Raw genomic sequence first — 13,822 nt, 5'->3', positions numbered from 1 at the left:
AGCACGGGCAAGTTGGGCCGAAGTGCCATTTCTATGCTTTATGACTTTGTGGCTCTATGTTGGAGTAACTCAAGTGGTCAGGCAGTATCTCTGGAGAACAATTAGGTGGTGCTATGGGGCTTCAGCATTAGTACTGCCTTGTATTGACAATATGGATTACCAATGACACTGATATGAAAACTACAATGTCTAACGGGCATAGGATCCTGCAGGCACAGATGTTTCACTTGCTTTTAGATAGTGAACCATAGAACTACTTATTTTTCATTGAAATGCATACTTGGTATTTAGTTTGTGTAGGGAGCAACAGTTGATGCTGGTTTACACCAAAGATGGACACAGAATGCTTGAATAACTCAGCAGGCCAAGCAGCATCTCTGGAGAAAAGAATAGGTGACGTTTCGGGTGGAGATTCTTCTTAATACTGCGAATCCCCCATTCTGACTCTCAGTCTGAAGAACGATCTCGACCCAAAACATCACCTATTCCTTTTCTTTCAGAGATGCTCCCTGACCCACTGAATTACTCCAACATATTTTGTCTACTTTGGCATTTAAAGGTTTCAAAGGTCTTTTATTCTCACATGCACCAATTAAGGTACAGTGATATGCAAATATCATACAGCCATATGAATAAAAAAGGAACAACGACACACAAATACATAAAAGTTAACACAAAAATCCACCACAGCAGATTCCCCACATTCCTCACTGTGATGGAAGACAAAAAAGTCCAATCTTCTTCCTCTTTATTTCTCCTGCGGTCGGAGCAGTCAAACCATCCGGCGGGACGATCAAAGCTCCCGCAGCCGGTGGTCGAAGCTCCCACGTCGGGGCGATCGAAACACTCGCGCCGGGGCGATCGAAACCCTTGTGGCTTAGATTTCCTGATGACCAGGCTCCGTGATATTAAGTCCGCAAGCACCCACGGTTAGGGCTCAGAGGTCGATCCCTGGCAGAGATCGCGGGCTCTGCGATGTTAAAGTCCCGTAGATTGCCTGCGGTGCTATCCAAATCCAGCAAAGGCCGCAAACACCTCGAAATTAGGCCGCAGTGCGGATGGATAAGATACGGAAAAAAAGAAAATCACATCTCTGTCGAGGTAAGAGATTAGAAAATATTTCCCTAACTCCCCCCACCCCCCCACATAAAACGCCATAGAACACTAAAAACATACATTTAACATACTATTTAAACACAAAGAAGGACAGACAGACTGTCGTCGAGGCAGCCATTGCTGGCGCCTCCCGGTGGTTGAGTTTTATCTACCCAGTAAAAGTACCCAATATTTAACTCTACAATTAATTACCTCGCAGAAGATTGTTTTTTCTCACATCTTCTGTAAAAAGAGCTGCCATTTCACCGAGCATGGTGTCAAAATCATCAGTCATTTTGTACTTTTGCATCGCTTCTGTGAAACGCTCGTAGTTGGCCTTGCTCAGAGCCTCTTTTACAGCCATGATTAAAAATTTAGCCTTTTCTGATTTTGTCTTCTCCGTTGCTGAAAGCACATCGAATCCCTAAATAAGGCATAAAAAATTAACCAAAATAAGATAAGCTATTGCTGAGAAGATTATCAGATTGACATTTGCGTAAACATTGAAAAACATCCCGACTGTGACATAAATTAATGCTGAATATTGAGTCTGATCAGTTACAAGTTTTCACCACTGTGAGGTAAATGAGAATGCTTTTGATGCTAGCTCTATTTGCAGCTACTTACATTTTCAAAAACTGTTATATTTGGAAAATGACTAACTAGCACAGATAGTCATCTAAAGATCATGTACAAGAAGTGTTTATATAAACTGTAAGAAACCTCTGCAGCTTCAAGCTATCAAAAGGAATTATTTACTTTATGACTTGCTACATAACGTACACGCAAGGCAAATTACAAAGAATCTCAACAAATACTCAGAATTCATATTAAAAAAGATATAATTGAATGGCTAGCGAATGGAAAGTTTGCTGTTACGTATGATGATTCCGGAGAACGATTAAGTGCTAAAAAATGATTTCAAAAAAATCATATATTTTATTTTTCCAGAATAGGCCAGTCACCCACTTCTCACGACTCTTTGAAAGCGCAGAATGTCTTACTTGCCATAACCTGACTTTTAGTCAGACCCTTGCACACTCCTCACCCACTAGTATTTCTACAATTCACTTCTATTGTTCAAAACTAAATTACCGTATTCCATCTTTTCAGGTTGAGTCTAGTTGATTTGAGTTTAGTTTATTGTCACGTGTAACAAGATACAGTGAAAACCTTTTGTTGCGTGCTGACCAGTCAACAGAAAGACAATTAATACATGATTATTGTTGAAATTCCAAATCCAAACAGTGGAGGGAAAAAAAAACTCCTCTCTTCAAAAGATTTTGTCATTGAATACATGACCTCTTTCATTTAGTTAAAAGAAAGGACAGCTTTCGCAATCAGCTCAATTAAAACCATCCATTGTGTCAAAAATCCCTATCTTTTAAACTTCTCTGACCCAAGAAGATCAGTACTAACATTTCCTCTCTCTCCTCATAACAAGTTATGGGTGTTTTATTGTCAAATGTCCCAAAACAGAGCATTTCTACTTGTAGCAGCACAACAAACGAAACTAACCCCGTTTTATAAATATGCTTTTGGTCATGTATAAAATTGCTTATTTATTTCTCTTTATTAACATGTCAAATTAAAAAAAAATTCAAATCATTGTTTTCTCTTTTCATTTTCTATATTGTTTAATTTTCTGTCTTAACTTGAATCAGCCAAATACAATAAAGACCAATTTTAATTTACTTTGTCATCAATCAATATCAATATTTATTACATGTCATTTGAACCTCAGTGAGGCTCAAACGAAACTGCGTTTCCACAGCCATACAAAGACAACATATTCAAGATTTTTCTATTTACCTTTTATTTAAAACCCCCTAATAAACAACAAAATAAATTTCAATATACATAAAACAAGACAAACAATAGATAAAAATAATGTCCCCTAGTCTATGTAGTTTGGAGTTTATTTGGAGGTTGTAATGTTTAAAAACCTGATGGCTGTAAGGAAGAAGCTACTCCTGAACCTAGATTTTCCTCAAAACAAATAGCTTCTCATATTTACTTTGTACCCTTGTCATTTTAACACATTTTTTGTAGTGTATCCTCCTAAATGGTCCACAATGCTGAGGGTTAATTAATAATTTAAAGTTCCACTCTGCTCCTTTTTTCTATTTATAAGCTCAAGGTACCTATATGCATCAATTTATAATTTGCCCTGCCATTTGTAAAGCTTTGCAAATAGATTTCTATTCATCTACACTCATTCACAGCATTTTGACTTTGGATACTACTCCTCCAAAAGTATATCAGTTTAGTTGAGAGATACAGCATGGAAAAAAGTCCTTCGGCTCACTGAGTCCACACCATTGACACGAGTTCTATGTTATCCCACTTTCTTCACCACTACCCACATACTAGGGGCAACATGGAGATTCAGCATGTCTTTGGATTGCGAGAGGAAACCTGAACACCGCAGATAGAACATGCAAACTCCACACAGACAGCATCCAAGGACAGGATCGAACCCGGTCTCTGAAGCTATGGGACAGTGGCTCTACCAGCTGTGTCACTGTGTTTCCCCCAAGTTCACTTTCCCCAGGCGGAACTCCATCTGGGGTATTTCTGCCTGTGTCATTCTCAGAACACCAAGTGTGGCTTCTTTAAAAAAAGTTGAAAATAATGCATGAAATTACACGTATACGTACATAACTATTCACAAGGGTGATTTTTTTTCTGCCGCCCCTCGGTTCTCCACTCATCTGTTTCAGAGATGTAGTTGTCATCTTAACTGCCTAAAGAAATAAAAACGTTTAACAATTTGTCAAATTCAGCTATAAACCAAAAGACGACAACGGTTTATAAGTAACACATGCCAATATGTGTCTTTTTACAATACTGGAGAGATTTTGAGGAACAAGATTATTCAGTTTTTTAACACAAATACACTGTCCTTAACAAAAATCTGCCCATCGTGTGAAACCTTATAAATAACAGATATAAATTAGATAATTTCAAGACTGAAAGTCAAAAACATTTTTCATGACAGACAAATCTTCATCGTTTTACCACCAATTTTGTGTCGAGACCTTTCGCCTTCCTACTACTGGATGATAAAAGAGTTCGGTATTCTGACTGCGCATGCCCAGGCCATGGGTCAATCGCGATAAACATTCTCAGCGACTATGCTGCTGCATGGGTGCGGGCCAGTGTTTTGTCCGTGGTTGGGATTCGGGCACAGGCCTCTGGCGCTGCAGGCGCTGTTGAGTTGCTGCTGGGCCGTCCTCGTCCCCAACCTCGTGTCCCGTCCCTGCCTGGGGGTGCCAGGGATGTCCGGGGTAGCACTGGACTGGCGGGGCGCCGGCCCGTTGCAGAGGAGGCCCGGGCTTGCAGCCGGCGCAGAGTGGAGGCGCTGGCTCTGGCTTGACTCTGCCTGTCCCACCGTGGAGTTAATGCTTCTTCTCCGCGCCTGCTGTAAGGCTGAGGCTGGCCTTCACTGAGGCTGGCCGGTGTCCCGTCGGGCCAGGACTGTCGGTTGGCCCGGCGGAACGGGCGGAGTTGGCGCTTCTTCGTCATGCTGGCTATAGGCCTGGGCTGCCGCGGGCCGATGTTACGTCGGTTTGAGGCTGTTGTTTGGCCCTGCGGGACGGGCGGAGTTGGGGCTTCTTCTCCACGCTGGCTGTGGGCCTGGGCCTTCCACTGTAGCAGGCCGGTTTCCCGTCGGTCCAGGGCTGTCGCCCCTGGTGTCTATGGCCACCCCCAGGCATGGATGGGATACTCTGTGAGGAAGGACAGACAGACGGTCCAGTGGCGCTTGTTCGATCCTGGCTGCGGATGGGGCACGGGTCTGTAATCATGCGGCGACACGGTTGCCGGGGGTGTTTATCGCGAGTGACCTTGGACAAATCCCATAATTCCTTGCATTTTTCGGAATACCGAACGTGCTTATTTGGACCACTCCACCACCACCACCGTCTGGCGCAGGCAGATATTATTGACACGCGTCATTCGTCAGCTCAACCTTTGGTCAACTGAGAAAAAAGATGTTTGAAGGTCAAGACCTCAAACTTAGCACAGCATTCATGGCCTACCAGTCCACAATGATTCCTGTCCTCATTTACCCTATTGAGATTTCAACTACTTACTGCAGGCACTACAAAGTTATCACCAACATTGTGGTATTAAGGCCATCACCCAATAGGCTCAATGTTACACCTTTTAGGTGTCATGTTACTGAATGTCATCTGAAAATACAAATCCACTTGGTTTACTCCCACAGCAAACAAAACTCCGACCAGGTTTGAGAAACAACATTGCTCTTTCACAAAACAATGTTAACTCTTCAATACTAACAGTGGTTCTCTTCCCATAGATGCTGTTTGACCTCTTGAGTATTACCATCATTTTCTGATTTTATCTTACGATGTTGACTCTGCTCAATCAGTGATTTCCAAGGGTTCTGCACAATCCTCCTCATCCACTGGAAGGTTAAGTAAACTAAAACACAGTGCCGTCTTCCAAGTCAACACGCCCAGCCACAAAGACCAAGTTCCATCCAGGTAGTTCTCCAGGGAGTGGCCATGATGTTCACGGGCCCAACACCAGCCACGAAAATAAACACTCTATTCAGAGCTCCATCGGACTTGGCGGTCAAATAAAGGTTCAAGGATATTTCCAAAGTTTTCTCAGCAAATAAACTTTAAAGTTAAGGCAATTTAAAGAGGTCATCATTCAAGGCCAATGAAGTAGGGTATCATTTGGGCATAAATTGAAAACCCAGAGTCCATGAGCCTCATGTAAGCAGTAGCAAGAATTCACCATCTCACCCACTTTCTGCCCCACCAACACAAGAATCTGCAGTTACTACATGAGTCTTATCAACTACCTCAGAACTCAAGAATTGGAGCATAATTAAATCAGCCTGAGGGACTGACATGGAAGAGTTTATATACAGCAAATTAATATTAATGCACCCAAGAACCTTAATCGTATACTTTAATCTTTGATGTGTCTTTTGAAAATCCAAATGACCTATGATTAAGTTGAACAACATTGGGAATGGGAAGTAGTATGTCACAAATCCAACTGATGTTTTTTTAAGTTGTATTTCGTAATCTAAATGGTCAGCGTTAGGTCACTGTTTACGTCCCAAATTACGCCACAAAATGTTCTATTTGATTTGCGACACTATTTCTCTTTCAAAATGGAATGCATTTCAAAATATACTATGTTAACTTTGATGACATGTAATAGGATGAAGAGAGAAAGGTGACTGGGTGAAGAGAAAAAGATTACTGTGTAGTTTAGTGATACAGCATGGGAACAGGCACAGCTCACTGAGTCCATGCTAACCATCACCTATTCAGTCAAAGTCATGTTATCCCACTTTCTTATCTATTCCCTGCACACGAGGGGCAATTTACAGAGGCCAATTAAGTGATGGGTTACTGTCGTTGTAATAAGCAAAAAACAAACTGCTGGAGAAACCCAGTGAGTCAGGCAGCATCTGCAGGTGGAAATGGACAGTGGACATTTTGATTCGAGACCCTTCACCTCCGAAGTTAAACAGCGAGAGGAACAGACAGTTGCATTGGTAACCCCAAATATTCAGAAGAAAATGGTGCGATCTCTTCCAAGTGTCCATCAGACTAATAAGCAGCAGCTTCAGAGAAAAGGAAACTGTGCTAATGGTTCAGAGTAAAGAGGCAATTAATGTAATATTTCAGGAAGAGTTTGACATCTTTGGAAAAGTTCAGCAAGAGGTAGGTTAGCATAGTTTAATCTTAAGTGTACCGAGGTACAGTGACAAGCTTTTGTTGCGTGCTAACCAGTCAGCGGAAAGACAATACATAATTACAATCGAGCCATTCACATCGCAAAGATCCTTAAGGAATAACCATCAATGCTAGAAAAGCCAGTAAAGACCGATCAACGATAGTCTGAGGGTCTCCAAATGAAGTGGATAGCAGTTCAGGACTGCTCTCTAGTTATGACAGGATGGCTCAGTGGACTGATAACAGCTGGGAAGAAACTGCCCCTGAATCTGGAGGTGTACATTTTCACACCTTTTGCTCGATGGGAGAGGGGAGAAGAGGGAGTGGCCAGGGTGCGACTCGTTCTTGATTATGCTGCTGGCCTTGGCGAGGCAGTGGGAGGTATAAACGGAGTCAATGGAAGGGAGATAGACACAAACAGCTGGAGTAAATCAGTAGGTCTATCAATGGAAGGGAAGTTAGTTTGTATGACAGTGTGGGCTACGTTCACAGTTCTCTACAATTTCTTGCGGTCTTGGATAGAGCTGTTCCCAAACCCAGCTGTGATGCATCCTGATAAAATGCTGTTCATGTGGTGCTAAAGTGCAGATGGCGTTGCAATGACATTTCATGATGAAACATCCTACCTTTTTCTCACACTGGGACTTCCCTTCATTGGGTTTGAGCTCACTGTGTTCTAAAGCATCAAGGAGACTCACAGGCTTCTTTCTTGTGCTTTTAGAGACTTTTTCATATTCAATGCAGAGCTTAGCCATACCATCTTTCCCAGAAGGCTCATCTGTACAACAAAACAAATCTTCCCCAGCAGGCTCGCCTGTATAACAAAAAAAATGTTACAGTAATTTATTTTCGAAATATAATTGCATTTCCATTTTAGAGATGAAGACGGCTGTTCACCTCAACTTAAAAATACATAGATGAATAGCTTAATTATCAGAACCCAACTGTAAATGGATATGCTTCAAAACAATGCAAAATTTTTATATCGCACTCTTGGAACAGAAAAACACAATTCAACAGGCCCTCCAAATGCTATGCTGGACATATGTTTTGGATCTGCGTATCACTAACAAGGCCAGCATTTATTGCCCATCCCCAAATCTTCTTGAGTAGGTGATGGCCAGTTTCGTTCAAATGAACGTTCTCCTATGGTGCTGTTGAGTAGCGAGTTCCAGGCTTTAGACCCGATGACAATAAAGATTGGCAGATAATTTCCAAGGTGCCACCCATGTTTGAATTGGGAGATAACATAGTTGTGTGGTATCCCCATGCACCAGCTACCCTTGCTCTCGGTGGCTGTAGAGGTTTTGGGTTTGGGAGGTGTTTCTGCAGAAACCTAGAAGAGAAACTGGTGTCCATTTTGTAGGCGTCATACACAATGGCCATTGTATATCAGTAACGCAAGGGATAAATGTTTATGGTGGACAATGGGATATTGATAAAGCAAGCTGCTTTGTTCTCAATGACAGCGAGCTTTAGGCATGGTGACAGTGTTTCATCACACTGCCACCTTGTGTCCCTTCGTAGGTGGAAACGCTTCAGGATATCAGGAACTGTGCCAAACCACAGAGGATATTTGATCTCTAATCTGTTATTGTAGCCATGTTGCTTATTTTGCTGTTGAATTGATTTTTTTGTTGAAGACTATTCAAATATTGATGGTGGGGAAAACGTTATGGCAACATCAATGGAAATCCAGTAAAGTTGGTTAGAATTCACTCGGACTGCGATTGCCTTGACACCTCTGCTGCATGAATGTTACTTGCCAATCTTTAGTTCCCGATTGAATGTTATTTAGTCTCAGGGTCTGCAAAGAGGGACTGCTTCATTTGTTGACAAGGTGGGAATTGAATTGAACTGCAATATCAGTGAACACTGAAAAAAAAAAGGGAGAGAGAGAAAACGGGGAATTACAGACCAGCTAGTCTAACATCGGTAGTGGGGTAAATGCTAGAGTCAGTTATTAAAGATGGGATAGCAGCACATTTGGAAAGTGGTGAATTCACTGGACAAAGTCAGCATGGATTTATGAAAGGTAAATCATGTCTGACGAATCTTATAGAATTTTTCGAGGATGTAACTAGTAGAGTGGATAAGGGAGAACCAGTGGATGTGTTATATCTGGACTTTCAGAAGGCTTTCGACAAGGTCCCACATAAGAGATTAGTATGCAAACTTAAAGCACACGGTATTGGGGGTTCAGTATTGATGTGGATAGAGAACTGGCTGGCAAGGAAGCAAAGAGTAGGAGTAAACGGGTCCTTTTCAGAATGGCAGGCAGTGACTAGTGGGGTACCGCAAGGCTCAGTGCTGGGACCCCAGCTATTTACAATATATATTAATGATCTGGATGAGGGAATTGAATGCAACATCTCCAAGTGTGCAGATGACACGAAGCTGGGGGACAGTGTTAGCTGCGAGGAGGATGCTAGGAGGCTGCAAGGTGACTTGGATAGGTTGGGTGATTGGGCAAATGCATGGCAGATGCAGTATAATGTGGATTAATGTGAGGTTATCCACTTTGGTGGCAAAAACAGGAAAGTAGACTATCATCTGAATGGTGGCCGATTTGGAAAAGGGGAGATGCAACGAGACCAGTCATTGAAAGTAGGCATGCAGGTGCAACAGGCAGTGAAGAAAACGAATGGTATGTTAGCATTCATAGCAAAAGGATTTGAGTATAAGAGCAGGGAGGTTCTACTGCAGTTGTACGGGGTCTTGGGGAGACCACACCTGGAGTATTGCGTACAGATTTGGTCTCCTAATCTGAGGAAAGACATTCTTGCCATAGAGGGAATACATGGAAGGTTCACCAGACTGATTCCTGGGATGGCAGGACTTTCATATGAAGAAAGACGGGATAGACTCGACTTGTACTCGCTAGAATTTAGAAGATTGAGGGGGGATCTTATAGAAACTTACAAAATTCTTAAGGGGTTGGACAGGCTACATGCAGGAAGATTATTCCCGATGTTGGGGAAGTCCAGAACAAGGGGTCACAGTTTAAGGGTAAGGGGAAAGTCTTTTAGGACCGAGATGAGAAAATCATTTTTTACACAGAGAGTGGTGAATCTGTGGAATTCTCTGCCACAGAAGATAGCTGAGGCCAGTTCATTGGCTATATTTAAGAGGAAGTTAGATGTGGCCCTTGTGGCTAAAGGGATCACGGGGTATGTAGAGAAGGCAGGTACAGGATACCGAGTTGGATGCCATGATCATATTGAATGGCGGTGCAGGCTCGAAGGGCCTACTCCTGCACCTATTTTCTATGTTTCTATATGCTGAGAGAATGGGGCGACTGTCATATGCTGAGAGAGTGGAGCGGCTGGGCCTGTACACTCTGGAGTTTAGAAGGATGAGAGGGGATCTTATTGAAACATATAAGATTGTTAAGGGTTTGGACACGCCAGGGGCAGGAAACATGTTCCCGATGTTGGGGGAGTCCAGAACCAGGGGCCACAGTTTAAGTATAAGGGGTAAGCCATTTAGAACGGAGACGAGGGAACACTTTTTCTCACAGAGAGGTGCGAGTCTGTGGAATTATCTGGTTGGTTCCCTGGATACTTTCAAGAGAGAGCTGGATAAGGCTCTTAAAGATAGCAGATTCAGGGGATATGGAGAGAAGGCAGGAGAAGGGTACTGATTGGGAATGATCAGCAATGATCACATTGAACGGCGGTGCTGGCTCAAAGCGTCGAATGGCCTACTCCTGCACCTATTGTCTATTAACACCCTCACTGCTGTTCTTGTGGTGGAAGGAAAGTCAGTGATGAAGATCGTTGAAGATACTCTGCTCTGAGGAACTCCTGCAGTGATGTAGTTGATTCGTAATGGTGTCAGGGGTTATGGGGCAAAGGCAGAAGAATGGGGTTGAGAGGGAAAGATAGACCAGCCATGATTGAATGGCAGAGTAGACTTGATGGGCCGAATGGTCTAATTCTACTCCTAGAACTTACTCTATCCTAGGGCTAGAGTTATTGACTTGCAACAAGCAAACCCATCTTCTATTGTATGAAGTATGAAACCAACCACTGGCGTGCTTTCCCCTGGAGTCCAATGACTTCAGATTTACCAGGGGTCCTTGATGTCACACTCAATCAAATTCTGCGTTGGTGTCAAGAGCGGACACTTTCAATTCACAACAGAGATGCAACTCATTGGTACATATTTGGATCGAGGCGATGAAGAAGTCCGAAGCGAAGTGGTCCGAGCAAAAGCGAAACTGGGCATCTGCGGGTAGGCTATTGGTGAATAAGTAACATTTGATTGCACGTTCTCAGCAATTTGCTGTACACCGAGTGTAGACTAAGCGGCTGGTATTTAACGGATGTATATCGAGAAACTCAAAGCTTACATAGAGGATAATCAAATAGAGGATGGTGGATATATGGAACCAGCTGCCAGAGGAGGTAGTTGAGGCAGGTACTATAATAATAGTTAAAAGACATTTGGACAAGTATATGGATAGGAAAAAGAGGATATGGGCCAAAGGTGGAACAGTGGACTAGTGTAGATGGGGCATCTTGATCGGCATGGGCAAGTTGGGCGGACGGGGCTGTTCTTTGCTGTATAACTCTGGATACAGCAAAGGTCAAGGTAGCAGCAAACCTCACTGTTGAAAATCTGCACTCAAGAATCAATGATAGCAAGTACAACCAGTGAACACTTTCATCTGACCAAATGTAAAGCTTCTACCCTTCAATATGCCAATTACATTAAAATTTGCATTATATGTCGTTTTGTGGAAGTGACATTTAAGCCCCTGTCCCACTAATGTGTCCTTGGCACGCTAATTACGCGTGATGGTCCCGATCTGGATCCGCAACGGCCGTGAGCCCCAGGCCCAGCTCGGCGATCGTTTGCCTGCTTCTGCTGCTGTTGGAGGCGAGACGTTGATTCGCACCAGGGTCTTGAGCCTGTCCCACTTTGGCCGGCGGCGCGCAAAGATTTCGTGCAGGACTAAGTCCACACTCCTCCACGCCACTCCACACCACTCCAAGCGCCCGTCCCGGCGCTACCCATACGCTAGCAGATCGCAGAAAGACAGCCAAGTGGGACAAGCCCTTAAGTCTCCACTTCAAAAATATCTGATATCTTAGTTTCCACAACCGTCTGCGGCAAACAATTCCACCGATTCAACACCCTCTGGCTAAAATAATACTTCGTCATTTCCCTTCCACTTATTCTGAGAATGTGTGTTCTGGTTCTAGAGAGTCCCATTACTGGAAATATTCTTCCCACATCCAAGTGACATTATAACGTGCTTTTGTGCAAGTGGTATTAAAATTTGCATGACATGCTGCCTGGCAATGCGAATCTGGTAACCAAGATGAGAAGCTGTATCAGATACATGCGGAATCCCCAGCACTTTTCTGGGAATGCACGAAACATCTAATCAAATTTATGGTAATATTCAGTTGCACAATATACAAAACACTACACAGCAGAATTTCTGGGCCCATTATTTTTACTTTAAAAAAAGATTTAAATTTTACTTTTTGTATTTATTTATTGGTAACCATGACTACATAGAGATTTCTGACAGAGACATGTCACTGATATTCTCAATTCCATTTACGGTAACAATCATACTATACCAGCACGCTTTCTTTTGAGGCTTGGCACATGAGAATCTAATGTTTTTGCTTTCTTCAGCACTGGCCCAGGAGCAGTAAAAAAAGACGACGCAGCAGAATTGACTTCTGAGGATTGGGCACTGCAAGGCACCAACTTTGGTTTTGGTGGAGGCATCTATTTGTGCAATAGAAATATCATTATTCCAGTAATAAACCTCCATGTTAATGGTCATGCAAACAATCCTTTCATCTTACAACCTGTAATTTGCCTAGAAAAATCACATTCTTAAAAACCAAAACTCCATCAATACAAAAATGAATTAAACTTTTTGTTAATTAACAAATTTACTTCCTCAAACATGTTCAGGTAGATGTCAAGGATTGTTCAGCTTTGATCTGGCTTGCACTACATTCATTGTTTTTATTTTATAAAAGGACTTGAAACAGCTTTAAAAAACTAACGGAGACACAAGAAACTGAAGATGCTGGTTTATAAAAACACACAAAGTGCTGGGAGTAACTCAGCGGGTCAAGCAGCATCTCTGGTGAACATGGATAGGTGATGATTCAGATTGGGACCATTCTTCAGACTGTTTGTAGTGGGGTAAGAAAGCTGGTAGAGGTGGAGGCAGGACAAAGACTAGCAAGTGATGGGTGGATACAGGTGATGGAGGGCTTTCATAGGTAGATGGCTGGACAAAGGCTAGAGATAAAAAGACACAAATAGTGTGAGAAATGAAATAGTGTGACAAATGAAGTTCAAATACTGAAGCCAGAAAAAGGAATACAATTGTTAGGAGACAAGGGGAGGAGGAAGGGAGAAATGATTGTGAATCCAGGTGGGGCAGTGATGGGGAAGGGGAAGAAAGGGATAATGGGCTGTTACCTGAAATTGAAGAATTCAGTAGTCCAACCCAAACAAAATACGAGGTGCTGTTCACCCAGTTTGGGTGTGGTGTCAGTGTCACTCTGACAATTGAGGTGACCCAGGACAGAAAGGTCAGTATGGGAAGGGGAGTTAGAATGGTCAGCAACCGGGAGACCCAGCATGTCTTTGCGGACCAAGCACGTGTCGAGTGAAACGAGTCGCCTAGCCTAAGATTGGTCTTGCCTAAGGAGTACAGCAAACTCACAGTAAAAAAAAAAGTTATAATGCACAGTGGGAAAGTAAAACATTACGCTCGAAAAGATAGAAAAGATGAACCAATTTTAGTATAATTTTTGCAAATACATAATGTATTAACTATTGTAGTGGGATGATGATTTCAGGAATACCATGCAGTTTCCCCAAAAATTCACCTTTTAACTGCTGTCCTAACTTTACTTCTTATAGAAACATAGAAAATAGGTGCAGGAGTAGGCCATTCGGCCCTTCGAGCCTGCACCACCATTCGATATGATCATGGCTGATCATCCAACTCGGTA

General features: G+C 42.7%; 1 protein-coding gene across 4 annotated transcripts in view; it reads right to left on the bottom strand.

Annotated features, from left to right (window-relative positions):
- rtel1 (regulator of telomere elongation helicase 1) overlaps positions 1–13,822 on the bottom strand; it is a 78,021-nt gene that overhangs the window by 27,605 nt on the left and 36,594 nt on the right. For all 4 annotated transcript variants that reach the window (XM_055652514.1, XM_055652516.1, XM_055652517.1 and 1 more), the window contains 4 exons: positions 12,419–12,572; positions 7,448–7,635; positions 3,756–3,842; positions 1,309–1,519 (listed from right to left, as the gene is read on the bottom strand). In XM_055652514.1, the coding sequence (XP_055508489.1) occupies positions 1,309–1,519; positions 3,756–3,842; positions 7,448–7,635; positions 12,419–12,572 (640 nt within the window). The remainder of the gene's footprint in view (positions 1–1,308; positions 1,520–3,755; positions 3,843–7,447; positions 7,636–12,418; positions 12,573–13,822) is intronic.

This window comes from Leucoraja erinacea, chromosome 21 (assembly GCF_028641065.1).
Source record: "Leucoraja erinacea ecotype New England chromosome 21, Leri_hhj_1, whole genome shotgun sequence".
In the NCBI taxonomy this organism is placed as follows: Eukaryota; Metazoa; Chordata; class Chondrichthyes; order Rajiformes; family Rajidae; genus Leucoraja; species Leucoraja erinaceus.
This window is presented reverse-complemented; position numbering and strand designations above follow the sequence as displayed.